We start from the raw sequence: 16,019 nt of genomic DNA on the forward strand, positions 1-16,019 counted from the left end.
TATCTATCTAGAGAGTACCTAATAACAACTATAACCTACAGTAGGAAGTGTCCCTCTCTCTTTACAAACTTCCCACATTGGCATCCCAAGTATTGGCATCAAAATGTACTTAAAGTACCAAAAGTAGAAAGTACTCATTATGCAGAATGTCCCATTTCACAGGTTTTCCCATGTATAAAATGTATACAAATCTTCTGAAAATAGCAGATCGACAAGCTCACAATGGGTCGCATCGCAACGCATTGTGAGCTTGTAGAACAGTTACTTTACACCACTGGGCCTTAGGGCCATCACAACACTTATGCGTTCTGTTTGAGAAATTGAGATATATACCAGATGACATGTTGCATTCAAACAAAGGTGTAACTGAAATGTTTTCTTTTGGTTCTAAATTCATTCAAAGACATTCTGATCTCCAGCAGTGAGCTATTACTTGGATCAAACGTGCCACTGTAATTAATCTGTTGTTATGTTGATTTTAGCTTTATTCATATTTGAGTTGGTTTAGTTTGTTAAATTGGTCCCTCATATTAATTGGCATAAAATAAAATAAACTAAGCTGATACATATTATATTTTCCTAACTAAAGGAGAAGAGGGCTCAAGATTGATAACCTCAAAAGTATTAAATAGTGACATTTACTTTCATAGCAATCTTATATATTAGAATTGAATTTATCAACTGTTCATTGTGCTATTGTCTGAAACACAGCCACCACTCCATTAAAGAGGCGGTGCCATAGTTTTGTACTTTTTCTGTTTTTCATGTGTCTAGGAGGTTGACATGCAGTACTACATTAGACCCCCTGGTGTGGTTGTTATGAGCAATTATGTATTCTCTTTCTATTTGTTTTTTTAGCTGGAGGATGCCACCTGCTGGGTCAAAAGTGCCGGTCCAAAAACACAGATACTTATTACATCACAGAATCAACCCCTCCCCTAATTACCATTCACCCAACATTGTGGGGTGTGGCTAACTTCAGCTGTGTCACCACCCACCATGACAACCACGCATACCAATGAACTGGTGGGTGTGGCCACATAAAAACATCATTTTAACTCTTTCTGAAAACATCTTCCTCCTAGTATAATCATAATAGTAGATAATCATGGGGTAAAAATCATGGCACCCCATCTTTAAAAGCTACGCTTTGCTGGATTTCAGCTCCTGACCCAACAATCAATGCTAGTCATCAACTAGCTAATAGCTGGGAACAGCCTCATATGCCTGGGCTGAAGCCAGGTGTATACTCAGCTCTAACCTATCTACATTCTAAAGCTTTCTTTTTCTGACATTCAGCAGCTTCAGGGTGTGTTATCCGTTTTCCCCTCTGACAGAACTGGAGTCAGTCGATGACATTCTGCCGATAGCTCTGTGGAAAACAGCAGACAGAGGAACTCCGCATCCCACTTACAGATGTTTGTCATTATTGTTCGAGGGGAGGGGAATGGGGGGATGGGGGTGGGGGGTGGGAACAAGATGGCGCCCACGCCAGGGATCCCCCTCACTGAGCTGCTACCTGCATGCAGGGGCGTCACAAGGCAGGGGGGGAAAAGTGGGACTGAGTTACTAGGGCCCAAGGAGGTGGAGGGGGCCTTAATTATTTTATACTTTTAGCTATTGAAAAATAGCAGATATACAAGCTCACAGAGCGGCACCGAGTGCCGCGCTGGGAGTTTGTAGATCTGCTATTTTTGAAAAGTGAAAATGTGTGCAAATCTTTGAATATACTGTATGTCTTTTTTTAAGCGAATACCGGTATTTGTAACCCACATTTTGCTTCGGGGGGGGGGGGGGGGGGGGGGGGGGGGGGGGGGGGGATGTCCCTGGAACGAAATATTTTGAGATGGGGGTCCGTGGCCAAATGCATATCATTTTGGGGGTCCTTCACATGAAAGAAGTTTGAGCACCACTGACATAGAAACATAGTTTTTTCAAAAAAACCTTAGAAGGATTTGAAATACGGTATTCAAAGACTTGCGCAAATGTTTTTTCAAAAATAGCTGATCTACAAGCTCGCAGCGCAGCACTCTGTGCCACGCTGTGAGCTTGTATATCTGCTATTTTTCAATAGTTAAAGCACACAATAATGCATAATGATGCGTTCCCAGTCCAAATGGGTTAAACCCCCTACTCGCTATATGAAGAACATTCATGGGGAGCCCGCAGTGAATCTTTGTACCCAGGGCCCAGAATTTGGTGCGACACCCCTGCCTGCATGGTCTGCTGGCTGCATTCGTTTTGGTGTGGGAGCAGGGTTCTGGAAACAAGCTTCGTGCTCTGGATGGACATGCAGCCAACCCAGATGGAAGCTAAGGGAGTGCACTGGGAGCTTTTTGGGAGACGATATACTCCTGCTGATAGATGGAGAAGCTTATGGGTTCATGGAAAAGTTCACAGACAACCGAACTACTGGGATTAATGTGTCTGATGACTTATTGGTATCGTGTTGAACTGGATTCTTCGGAGACATACAGGATCTGCATTTGTCAAAGATGTTTTTTCCAATGGAGGTGAGATAGCAGGTTTTAAATAGCAGCTCTTTGTTTCTGCACCTCTGTGTATGTGTGTGTGTGTGTGTGTGTGTGTGTGTGTGTGTGTGTGTGTGTGTGTCTGTGTGTGTGTGTGTGTGTGTGCGTGCGTGCGTGCGTGCGTGCGTGCGTGCACGTATATGCGTGCTCATTGTTTGCGTCACACCACAGGGCTTGTTACAAAAACCATGTCACATATTCTTAAAGGCTGCTATGCCTATAAAGGACTTTACATAGCACGCCACAACAGAATAGTTGATCTCATAACAAAGGACATTTCTAAACATTTTGCACTGTCCGTGAGAAAGTACAAACATTCCTGTGTCAAACCTTCCATGTTTCATCTCTGTACCAAATATCCTGAAATCTTTGCACATCTCTCTGCTAATACCGGTACATCAGATGTTGTTGTTGTCAATGAAGGAGACAAATCAGTTTCCATTTTTGAAATGGCCTGAACCTTTGATTCTAGCTTAGAGGAAGCCTTTATGACCAAAGTCATTAAATACTAGCCGCTCCTACGAACCATCACAGAACTTTGGCAGACACTGCCAAAGATGAACAAAAATAGATTGCACCTATAGCCTAGGTGCAATCTATTTGTGTTCATCTTTGGCAGTGTCTGAAGGTTTGCTCACTCTAATACCCTCTAACTGCTCACCCATTATCAGTTTTTATACATCAGATAAATCTAAGAGGATGTGTGTAATGTACCGTCTCCGCCAGGCCATGCCGGAGGGCTGAAGGCCGGAGAATATGTTTTTTCCCTCATGGTGGCGCTATAACAGGCAGATTAACATTGTGGATTATTACACAACTCCCCAAATACGCTATGCCCCATTTCCATTACTGATTTCCACCTGACCAGTTTTCCACCATGTTCCACCAACTTTGCTGGCCCACAATAAATTACCTGGCCTGGCGGAGACCTGTGTTCTGAGGAGCACATTTGTCTACTATACATGCGTTGAGTGCATTGGAACTGGACTGGAAAGTTGCAATTGGACTTGGAATTGCAACTTTTTGATACCTCTAAAATTAGTCAGAAATTGTAAAAATAGCAGCTCACAACGCCTTTTTCACAATAGAACCGTGTTATACAAAATGTAATGCCTCAACTCTTGGTGCTCGTGGGGGGGGGGGTTGTCCAGTTAAAATATGATTATTTTAAGATTATTTTGGGCGTCGCGGCCTGAAAAGGTTGAGAATCAATGCTGTAGAAAGAGGAAGAACTCCTCCAAAGACGCTGGCGATGGATTGGCCACACTCTTCGCAAACCTGCATCTTGTATCACAAGATACAAGATACGCCCTGGTCTGGAACCCACAGGGGAGAAGGCTCTTCCTTCTCAGGGAAGAAACACCTGGTGGTGTGACCGAGATGCAGATGTGAAAACCTCTGGACACACATGAGGACAGCTGGTGACACTGGCCCATGACTGGGATGCCTGGAGAGCACTTTGTTCGGGCTATAGGCATAAGTAAGTAAGCTGAGTGCACTCCCAATTCATAGATATATAATTTCCTCTATGAATTTTCCCATAGCACTTTATATTAGCCTGAATGTCTACCACAGATATCATATCTACCTCTAAACCTGATGGTACAAATGCTGTTGATCTACACAGAATGAGCAAAAATTAACAAAGTAGGACTCTTTTATTTGAAATTGTTCACCTTATACACATTGACAGGTAATATACACACAAGCCTTAGTGGTCCCTCTGACCCAAGACATTGTCAGTGATAATGTGTGCTAGATATCAACTAGGATGGCTTACTGATGGATGGCAAGCTTAAAATCACTTCTTTACACACACACACGCACGCACGCACGCATGCACGCACGCACGCACACACACACACACACACACACACACACACACACACACACACTCATGCACACTACTACATTGACTGTTTAATTCATTCCATGTCTCACAACCTTAACCTTATTAAATTGTAGTAACATCAAACTGGATCATACACTTTGTCCCAATTAGACATGTCTCACCAAGCGTTCACAAAAAATGTGTTGACACATGCAAACACACACACACGCACACGTGCACGCACGCACAATTACTGTATGAATGGACAAATACAAACACATTATGCAAGAGATAACACGACACAAACTTACCATCTAACACAGTCTAGCCATCTAATGTAGACATCAACTCAGGAGAGGCTTAACCCAATTTATGCTTCCGTGGCAAAGTGTCATGTGGCCTGTTGCTTGGCAAAAATAACATCATTTCAACAAAAAACCTGTGTTGTGTTTTCAATTGAAAATACATTATTTTTGTCGCATGACACTGTCACAGTAGCATAAATCAGGCTTTAAAGTGCATACAGCAAAGGACTTGTTTTCTAATCATAAACAGCCGGTTAAAACTATGAGTGATGGTACTGTAGCCTCCACTAAAGCATATGATGTTAGTGCCACACTGTGTCTTTACAAATAGTACATCGTACAGTACATCCTTACCACATTTAGCTAGAGCTGAAATTGTGCCTTGCATTGCACACGAATTGACACTGCATAGTTCAAGGGTTTGTCTTATACATTATTGCGGTAAAATACAGGACCAGGTCTAGTGTTCCAGTATAGTCCAAGGGCACAAGAATGGCACACAGAATGACCCAGATAATATACAGCTGAAGAGAAGGGAGGTTCTTAGTAGGCTAGACCAAATCAGAAATATATTAGAGAAATAAATCCAATTCAAAGTCCGCTGGACAGCAGTCAAGTTTAGCTTCAAATGGTGGACTGACACTGTGGATCTAGACAGATCTTCCGAGCAGGGAGAAGTTACAATCAGTAGCATCCTCAAAATGTTTTTGTTTCACTCATCACTGAATGATGGGAGGATGAAGGTAGCCCAGATATACAGAAGGTTCATGGATTCTGACAGACCTCCCACCCGAGGTTAAGTGTGTGGTTGGTTCTTGATGGGAGGGGTCTGCACATCACCATATCAGACCGGGTCAATAGGGGGCGAACAGAACCTGCGGGTGGTGGGAGGTCCTGACGGGCCCGGGGGCCGGGCGAAGCAGTGCTTGCAGGCTCTGTGCTTGGAAGAGGGTGGTGGTCGGGGCGTGGTGGTTGGTGGTGTGTGTGGAGCGGAGGGAGAAACCGTTGCTTATGGCTGCGGCGAGTGTTGCTGCAAAGTGTGCGGGCAAGATCTGTGAAGTCAGAGGCTGGCAGAGCTCCTTTCCAATGGAAGTCAGCTTTGCCTGCTGGAGAAAGGAGATATATAGAAACAAAACTAATCAATCCCATCCTCAAATGACACAGTGTAAGATAGCGTCGTTGTCGGGTGAAAACCTTGTATGTCCAAAACCGCTTGTTTTGCGAGGCGTTGTGTGCTTGTAGATCTGCTGTTTTCACTACTTTTGTGTGACGGCCTTGTATGATGAAGCAGGGCTTTGCTTTGCGAAAGAACGGACACATTTGAAACCTGGAGGTACGAGGTTTCCACCCGACAACAACGATAGTCAAACAAGCAAACTGTCTTTTAGAACATAACCACTGGACACTAATGATGAAGTCCAGCGCTGTGAAACAAAGCCAGTTTGAAGCATAACTGCTGAACATGGGGCTAATCATTCTTTACACAGAGAAAAGAAAGAACAAAGAGAAAGAGAAATAAATAAATACATGCATAATAAATAAATATGAGAAAGAAAACAAGTGGAACAGAAAGAACTATCTCAGCAAATAAACACAAATCCACAAAGGTCACCAAAGTTATCTGACTTAATCTTCTGTATCAGTAATGGAAAAGTTACGGTTTCACAAAACACCGCAATGGCAGCAATTGTCATGGGCTATCAATCACTGACTGAGGCATTGTTACCCTATGGGAAGCATTCTTTACTCTCTGCTCATCAAAGATCCTCGTCTCCGTTAACTCAGTCGATGATGGGTTTCAGAAAAAGTAATTTCCCCCATACTGTTAACCCCTGCATTTTGTCTCAGCCAACAGTGGGTGTGATGGATGCCATTTCAAGAAAGCTAAGATGGAAAGTCAGGCACACAGCCTGACTTTGCTTCTCAACATCAGCCACATCAGCTCCTCTATCCATTACTCTAGAATCGGATCAAAAGGGCTTTTTTTTTTGCATTTATTTCAATCTGCTTGAAGTAGTACCAAATGGGCAAGGTTCACTGCTCAGTGACCCATTTCTTGAAAAAGACCACAGGGGTCGAAATGTTGTATCTGCTGCTGTTTACCGTAAATAAAGATTTGGAGCATTTACAAGTGAGTTGCGAGCCCCCGTCTTGTTTTCCATTTCAGTAAGAGCACATGCTTTTAATAGTAAACTGTTATTGTTTTATTATTTGGCTAATCTGGAGGGAACATTAAGGTCACAACGTGTCACAACGCAATGTGTTGTTAGTTCTTAGATCGGTTATTTTTGCTGCTCAAATGGTGGTCTGTGGCTCAAATGCCGAATAAATAATGGAACTTGATATGAAAAAAGTTGAAAACCTGTGGTCTAGACTAGGGTTGAAGTGGTTAATCATGCCATACTGGTATCAACACGGCACCCAACATTAGAGTTTCAGATGTGTGCTGCTGTTTTGCAGGTCTGTTTAGCAGTGACTGTACCTTGGTTGTTAGTGTCATTGTAGTCTCACGTAGACAGACAACTATTCCACAGTCTCTGAATGCTAGCAGTGTTTCCCAAACACTGGGTCGGGACCCATTTCTGGGTCACGGACACATTTTTATGAGTCCCTGGCTTCATACATCTTTTGTTTCCTTCATTTAGTTTTTTAATTATTATTATTCCAAATATCTTCTCAAAAAAGTAATTTTCTTCATGAATTGAAAACATGATTCAATTTTTCTCAGTAGTTTTATGAAGAAATAAAAAAAAATCTAAGAAATTCCACGAATTAGAAAACAAATGTTTAAGAAGTAGTGAAAATAGCCGGTCTACAAGCTCAAACGTGAAGCGACGCGTTGTGTGCTTGTGGATCTGCTGTTTTCACTAGTATCTCTTTTGTGCCACGGGCTAAAAAGATTTGGAACCACTGCTATATACAGATCAAATACTATACTGTATTTACAGTACAGATTAAACTTTCAATTATGTTGAGAAATTTTATTTGACCCATGCATTCCACCTTTCGGAGTGCAGGGCTCAGACCTTCTTTTGTATTGTACCTGTACATGTACCAGACAAAGTCCAAAACAACGGCAAACTACTTTTTGTATTCCAAAGAAATGTTGACCATTTATCAGGGCTTAAATTAAAATGATAAATGATTAATCCTTCTACCAGCAATTATTTTGTTAGTGTAGGTATCATGTCTATGTCTTGACAAATACTGTAGGTATTACTCTTGAGCTGAATAAAATAAGAAAAAAGACATGTTGTGATAATCTTAAAGGGACTCACCGGTTGTTTGCTCAGACCTTTCTGTGGCTTGCTGTAGGGACTGTATTTGGGTTTGGCTGGTTTACCTGCAGCTCTGTCTTTATGACGTCTGCTGCTGATGTGCTGGAAATTAAACAATAACAAGCTGCGTCAAACATCTTAATTAGAGACACTCGGTTGCAACCATACGGTGTATTGACAAATAAGCAGTAGCATAAGTAGGTATACAACATTCAAGTCAGATGTGCACTGTTTGTGCGTTTGAGCGTGTGTGCGTGCACTCGCGTGTACACACACACACACGCTATAAATTAAATCCGGCAAAAGCGATGAATTCTGTGGAAATCTCCGCAAGCAACTACACTCCCACCTGTGCACTCACTGTGAGGGTGTATAAGACCCATGGCTAAATCCCTAAAATGTAAAATATGTCACACACAAAATATAAAGAAGGGTCTGCAGTGCACACTCCAGAGAATAGGGATGGACAACTTACTACTGCAGTCCCTGGTCGATCCATTTTTACAGTTTACTGTATATGCCTTCCTATGTGTGTGTGTGTGTGTGTGTGTGTGTGTGTGTGTGTGTGTGTGTGTGTGTGTGTGTGTGTGTGTGTGTGTGTGTGTGTGTGTGTGCGCGCGCGCATGTGTGCGCACGCATGTGTGTACCGGTACGTGTGTGTGTGTGTGTGTGTGTGTGTGTGTGTGTGTGTGTGTGTGTGTGTGTGTGTGTGTGTGTGTGTGTGTGTGTGTGTTCAGGCATGGGGTGATTTATAATTAATTGCGTGCAAGTGTTGCGCACCGAAAGGGTCCACCAAATAGCCTATGTCTGTTCAGTATACTATACAGTATGTATGCCATACATTAAGTGGGAAATATTTATAATAACTAAAGCCTAAAGTCTAAGAATTTAGTGGGCACATGCCAATGAGCAATGACAGATTTTGGAAAATGGCTTTTAGTCAGACATTTCAGTAGTGCTTAAAATTGATTTAATAACATGTTTCCTATTCTTCCAGAACTGAATCAAGCTGAACCTGAAATGTGTCAAAGTTAATTGTCTTCATTTAGGAAAATGCCATATGAAAGTGCTCTCTCAAAGTCACTGAATCAAATCATGTATATAATCTGTCTATTTTCAGTAAGATATGTCAAGGCTTTTTGCTGACATTTTCAACATATACTGTAGTGCCTGTCTGCCTGAAATAAAATGAAATAAAACTTAATGGATGGAATGTGCCAAAGATTCAACCTAAATTCCTTTCCAGTTTATATTGGAGACTTCAACTACACTGTGATGAGAAATGTACTGCTATACTGACAGAGGTTTAATTGGAATAATAATAATTACGTGGGCCAGGAGCCAATGAGAACAGAATTAAATGGTTCAATCAAGGTAGAGCTCTCAATGCCATTTAGCCAAAGGTGCTACTGACAAGTAGGAAACTATACCGATCTACTCCAAGCTTCAATAAACATACATTCACATCGCAACTAAAGTCAAATCAAATACAAGCCCAAACTGCAGTTATCGGAATTATTAGCATATGTGTTGTTGATTACACAGCATTCCAATCTATCCAACCCTATCTCTCATCCGTCTTTCTCTTCCTGCCTCTTTTTTATTGCTAAATCTTTAACTCACTCTAATTCTTTGCACGCACACATGCACGCACAAACGCACGCCACACAAACACACACACGCACGCACGCACGCACGCACGCACGCACGCACGCACGCACGCACGCACGCACACACGCACACACACACACACACACACACACACACACACACACAGACACACACACACACACACTCTCTCTCTCTCTCTCTCTCTCTCTCTCTCTCTCTCTCTCTCTCTCTCACTTATGTCTTCCCAGGCTGCGTCCTCAGAGCATGTGTGGACCAGCTGGCGGGAGTGTTTGTGGATATTTTCAACCTCTCCCTCTCCCAGGCTGTGGTCCCCGCAGGCTTCAAGATGTCCGCCGTTGTGGCGGTCCCCGAGCACTCCAAGTTTTAACGTGTCTGAATGACTGGAGAGCTGTCTCTGTCACCTCAATTGTCAACGAATGCTTTGAGAGGCTGATGAGGGACTACATTTGTTCCGTGCTGCCTGCCACACTGTTCCCATGGAAATTTGCATTTTGTCAAAATAGATCGACACAATTGCCATGGCTCTGTCTTCACACCGCCCTTTCTCAGGTGACAGCTACAGCTTGGCATTCAACTCCATACTTCCTGCATAGCTTGACGCAAAGCTTAGAGATCTATCGGTAGCTCTGGACCCAACCGTGTGAAACTCAGACAGCTGGAGAAATCCAGCAGCGCCATCCTCAGGAAGTTCTGGAGAACACCCATACAGGCTACAGGCATCACCACCTGGTACGGGAACTGCACCACCCTCAACCCACGAAGTGCTACAGAGGGTGGCGCAGGCGGCCCAGTGCATCACTGGAGGACATACTGTACATGTGCGTTGTGCGCATATGAGAAGTGGCGCGCATTGTTGATTTCGGCAACTAAAACTTGGTCGACTACCTTTTTTCACTGACGAAAAGGAAATAAAAACGAAATAAAAATAAGCTATGATGACTACAATGTCAGGGAGGGACTGGTGGTGAAACTAAACTAAAAGACAAGACATTTTATGTTTGGTTGCGCTCAGGTGTTGCGCTCTGAAAATAGCCAATCTACAAGCTTGTAGATCGTCAAAAAATGCAAAATCAGCCATTACGACGCCATCAAGGCCTGCCAAAATACACTAAATCAACTGTAGATTTAGTCGACAAAAAAAATGGACTAAAAGTAAAATATTTCAGATGAATAAATAAAATATGACTAAATGGAATTTTATTCAAAAGACTATGAATAAAACTAAATCAACGTTTTTGCTGTCAAAATCAACACCAGTGGTGCATAGCCAAGGCTGAGTGGATCATCATGGACACCACCCACCACCCCAGCCAAAATCTGTCAATGCTGTCAGGCAGGCTAGGCAAGCAATACCTATGTATGTATCAAAAGCAACACGTCCAGACTATGGAACTGTTTCCAACTGTCAACTATCAGGCTGTTGAACAAGCACTGAGCCTTGCCGCCATGTCAGTCTTGGTGACGTACACCGCCATACATTATCACTTTATGTACAGTATATATGACAATGAACACACCCTGTTGCTGCTGCACTGGCACCTATATTGTACATGTTTGAGATCTTGACTGTGATGTCTCTTACTTGCACAAGAGCATGTGATAAATTTCTGACACATTTGTTGTAACAGTATGTATAGTTGATATTGTTATCTGACTTTTCCTTTGTTTCTTGCTCTATTCTATATATAGACCTTTTTCCAGAGCGCTGCCGTGTACCGATAGCTGCGGTGCACAGCCGCACACACACATACATACTGTAGGTGCCGCTTGACAACAGTTATGGCTGCCGCTCTGAGAAATCGGTCTATAACTGCAAATCATTGGAGCTTGTACGGAAAAGGATGTCACCTATTTTACACCTGTGGACTTTGTGACGTGACAATAAACTTGATGTTGGGAGTTGAAGTTAACACACCTGTTTGAGTTGGGTCTCTGAGTTGACATGGACATCACAGATCTCACAGTGGAATGTTTTGTTCTGCAGGCCTGTTGTTGATTTGACGGGTGGGACCAACTTGCTCTTGACCCCTGGCCTGGGGAAGGACTTGATAGCCCCAACGCCACTCCTGGCCTCCAGCATTGTCTTGTGCTTCGTACCTACACAATAAATACAAATAAAATAGTGATATGGAATCCATATTTCATGATAAAAAAACGAAAGGAACAAACGCTGAACAAACAGCAGTTCATCAGTGAAATGAATAAAAAGCCTCAACACTGGATCTTGGCTCCAACTTTTTTATTGCTGCTTTCTAAGTACCCTGGCCGAGAGCCAGTGTGCAGATTTTATTTATTTCACAAAAAGGTTTTTAACATCATTATTGGATCACATCCTTGGTCATACTGTATTGCGCTTGCTCAATTCTTTTAGTATTTATTCCGACGTGTATTGGCAACGTTAATGACATCAGTCATCTCAAAAGTTGGGCATCGTTTCAGCCCGATCTGAGCCCCATTGACATCCAATATAAAATTAAAGTAAACATAAAATGTGTGGAGGTACTAAGTTGACCTCCTGGAAGAGAAGGCAGAAGACATTTGGCGCAGAACGGTCCAGACATACACATTTTATAGACAGCTAAATTACAGTTTGGATTAGCTTCATTGCACTGATCTCATGAGAAAGACAGCGTTCCAGCAGTAATGACAAATGAGAAATGTTTAAAAAGCATACAAATAGTTGTACTGTGAGCTATCTTTGAACTTAATATGAACGAATTAACCCACGGATACACATTAAAGTGTATTACCCCCTCAGGCCGGGAACACATTTTTGTGTATTACAGTATGTTCAGTATGAACTGAAGTACAGTCATTTTTGAAAAAGGTTTTTCTATTATTATTTTTTTTCTATGAAAGCCAAAGATGTAAGCTATCAAATAGTTTTGGAATTTTGTTTTTAACTGCTACAGAGGCTGAGTAATCGTTTTTCCAGAAAAACAGCGGGTAATTTTCAAATCGGACTTAGGTCTATAAGTCTTTATTCAAATCGGACTTTTTTTTATGGGTTAAAAAAAGAAATGTAGAGGGCGCCCGGTGGCCTACTGGTCTAAGCGCATACCATATAGGCATTGATGCCTGGCGGTGTCGCCGATCCGGACGACCTTTGCCGCATGTCTCTCCCCATCTCCCCCCGTTTCCTGTCAGTCTACTATCCAATAAAAAGGCATAAAAGCCCAAAAAACTAATCTTAAAAAAAAAAAGAAAAAAAGAAATGTAATAGAAACATCATGGAATTTAAGAGCCAGGAACAAGCTTATCTGTTAATCGGTAGTCCCTTTTTGTCCTCTGTACAAACAGCTCTGCAACAATATTATTATATTATATTATATTGTTATATCCTCAGTGTTAATTAATCAATTTGTACCTAAGAGATTGTACAAACAAAACAAAAAATGGTTACATTTGTACAATCTCAGTGTTGAATGAACGCCAACAGAGAGTAGAGACACTCAAAATCAATGGATAAACAAGAAGACTCTTCATTGGAAATGCGCTTTACTGCCAAGAGGAAACTCCCCTGCAGAAAGCCATTAAAGGGTAAGTGACTTGGCTGGCCAGCCGCGGGGACACAGCAGAAATGTCAGGACGTTGTCTCTCACCGCTGTTGTGAGCCTCCAGCTGAGAGGCAGAGTTAACAGCCACTTTACAGAGCGAGCAGTACAGGAGACGCAGAGCCTTCTCCTCCTCCGTCTCGTTGTCAGCCTCCACTTCGCCATTGGCCTCTGATGGCTCTGTATCTGGGTCTGAGGCAAGGTTTTTATAGTTAATTGAAACTAACAAAAGAAAAAAAACTAAAACTAAACTAAACTAGAACTGAACAAACTTTTGAGTTTACAACTGACAACTTTACAACTTAAAATAAAACGAGGCTTCACAAAAAAAAAAAAAGAAAAAAAAAAAAAGAAAAACGATTACTGACTAATAACAAACTGAATTCTGTGTTTCATTGCCTTTTTGCAAAACTAAACAAAGTAAAACCACACAAACTAAAATCATAGAGGAAATGTCCTAAGAAAAGGTCAATATTTCATACAAAAGCCTAGTATGGGTGGATATGAAATATTATCTTCCAATATTTATTTCACTTACAAATAGTAAAATAAAACTGATCTACAAGCACATTTTTCAGAGCTTGTTGAATCTCACCCCTGACTACCCCATATTAAAACTAACGCCACAACCAATCTACAACTCTGCCTTTGAAAAAAGTTAAAAGAATAAATCAAAAATAAACCAAACTAGTGAACCCACTTTAAAAACTACTTGAAACTAAACTAAAAAAAATGCTGTCAGGCAGGCTTTGAAAAAAGTTAATAATAAATAAATAAACCAAACTAGTGAACCCACTTTAAAAACTACTTGAAACTAAACAAAAAAAAAAACTAAAAAAAAAAAAAAAGGAATGAAAAAAAGCAAAGAAACAAAACTATAATAACCTTGGTCTGAAGGCGAGCCGGGCTTGGATCCCATGTCCTCCCCTCCAACGGCTGAGGTAGACTCCGTGGCTGGAGATGTGGCGGCGGTGGTGTTTGGAAACGCCGTTGGCAGGGATGGCAGCGTAGGGGTGACAGGGAGAGCCAGTGATACCAGAGGTTTTGCCAGTCTGAGCACGGGGGTTAATTGTAGGGGTGCTGCATCTGTCGAGGGAAACACGTTGTTGAGCATGGAATCAATCCTATGCTTCAAGGCTTCATTACGCACTTGGCAAAAGCTGTGTAAACAGTCTGTGCATGTGGCTAACCTTGAAATGGTTAGAAAATGTGTTTCAACCACACTAAGCTACGCTACAAGCTCACAACGCATCGCATTGCAATGTGTTGTGAGTGACGCAATCAACTTTATTTGTGTAGACTCAGATGTGACGTGCATTAAAAAACAAACAGCATAAAAACACTATAACATAGAAAAAGAACACCCCAAAAACATAAAAAACATCAGCTATAACAAGAGACAATCAGTGTTTACAAAAAGACAGATACCTTGAAGCACTAAGGCAGGGGTTAGACAGCAGCGTAATAATAGTTTTGAGACTCATTCAGTCGACACATACATTTGTACATCAAGTTTCTCCAAAGGTCATGAAAAGAGTTGACATCCATATTACTGAACTACTCACTTGTACTGCTCCACCTTGGTTTTCTCAGTAGAGAACCCTAACCCCTATACACATGCAATCATTACAATCAACCTGAAGTTTATACGTTATAAATTTACGTTTATTGTGAGCTTGTAGTTTTCCGGCAAAGAGATTTGGTGCACTCACTGTAGGGGGAAATAAGGAGTGGACCAAGTGTGTACTGAAGACATCAGGAATCTTTATATATGGGCATAAAAGGGACAAGGAAGGACTGACAGATCTCCATATGGACATTATGTAGAAGAGACACAGGTTGCCAAACGGACAGCTACAGAGATCTCCATATATAGGCACTAAAGGGATGCAGACAGACAGGCACAATGGGTATTTACAAAGCCCCCGACACTATGACATATTGGTCAGATTGGCAGTGCGACATACTGTAGGTGTGAGGGCTGCAAATAAATAGTGGCCCGAACCTCTAGTAAAACTAAACCAGAGGTCTTCAACAGGGGGTCCGGGACCCCTAGGGGGTTCTCAGAGTTACTACAGGGGGTCCTCCAAATCTTTGAGTGATAGAATTATTTTTCTCCTTTTTTATATTAACCACTTGAACCCTGGTGTCCATATTCTTAGAACTGTAGCCGAAAATAGCCGATCTACAAGCTCACAACGCCTCGCAGCAAGAGCTTTGGTGTGGAGGGGAAAAAGAGCAGACTAAGTAGAGAGTGAAAGGTCAAGTTTATTAAGTATTGATGGTTCAAGTGGTTAAATATTTTAAAACACAAATTGACATGAATCCAAAATACACTGATGATTGTGCTGCCAAACAATGAAACTATATGGAATCTATGAAAAGGTTGTGGGGGTCCCCGCTTCATCTCTCTCTCAACTAAAGGGTCCTTGGCCTGAAAACGTTGAAGACCCCTGAACTAAACATTTTTATCGTTGTGCTATATGGTACAAAGGAATTTGAATGCGTTACTGTCGTGTTAATGTTCCAGCTACTCTAAATGCAACTGGAACTTCTTTGTTAGGTATTCTGGAGCCGTGTTCGCTAATCGATTAAATGCCATTGTGATGTATGGGAATTATGTCAGCAAAACTAAAATGCAATTTACATGAACTCCAGGTTATCAAGATGAACAGACACTGTAATATGATTCAATATTTCATCGATTATCAGAAAGTACTTCACCACTGAGGACATATTACTGCTATGGAAGCAGAGGTGGAAAAATTGCTCATATTTTGTACTTAAGTAAAAGTGTCAATACTGCACTGTAGATGTACTCTGTTACAAGTAAAAGTCCAGAATTCAAAATGTACTTGAGTAAAAGTATGAAAGTATTGGCATCAAAA

General features: G+C 41.6%; 1 protein-coding gene across 1 annotated transcript in view; it reads right to left on the reverse strand.

The window, feature by feature from the left end:
* Positions 1 to 5,521: 5,521 nt before the first annotated feature.
* The window catches only part of znf385d (zinc finger protein 385D), a gene marked incomplete at both ends in the record, with an annotated part of 81,767 nt that continues 71,269 nt past the window's right edge, over positions 5,522 to 16,019 (reverse strand). Inside the window, 5 exons of the mRNA XM_080741773.1 lie at positions 5,522 to 5,770; positions 7,946 to 8,047; positions 11,493 to 11,674; positions 13,180 to 13,323; positions 14,017 to 14,217. Coding sequence (XP_080597899.1) covers positions 5,522 to 5,770; positions 7,946 to 8,047; positions 11,493 to 11,674; positions 13,180 to 13,323; positions 14,017 to 14,217 — 878 coding nt within the window. The remainder of the gene's footprint in view (positions 5,771 to 7,945; positions 8,048 to 11,492; positions 11,675 to 13,179; positions 13,324 to 14,016; positions 14,218 to 16,019) is intronic.

The sequence above is a fragment of the Nannobrachium achirus genome (genome assembly GCF_963921795.1).
Source record: "Nannobrachium achirus genome assembly, chromosome: 2".
Classification (NCBI taxonomy): Eukaryota; Metazoa; Chordata; class Actinopteri; order Myctophiformes; family Myctophidae; genus Nannobrachium; species Nannobrachium achirus.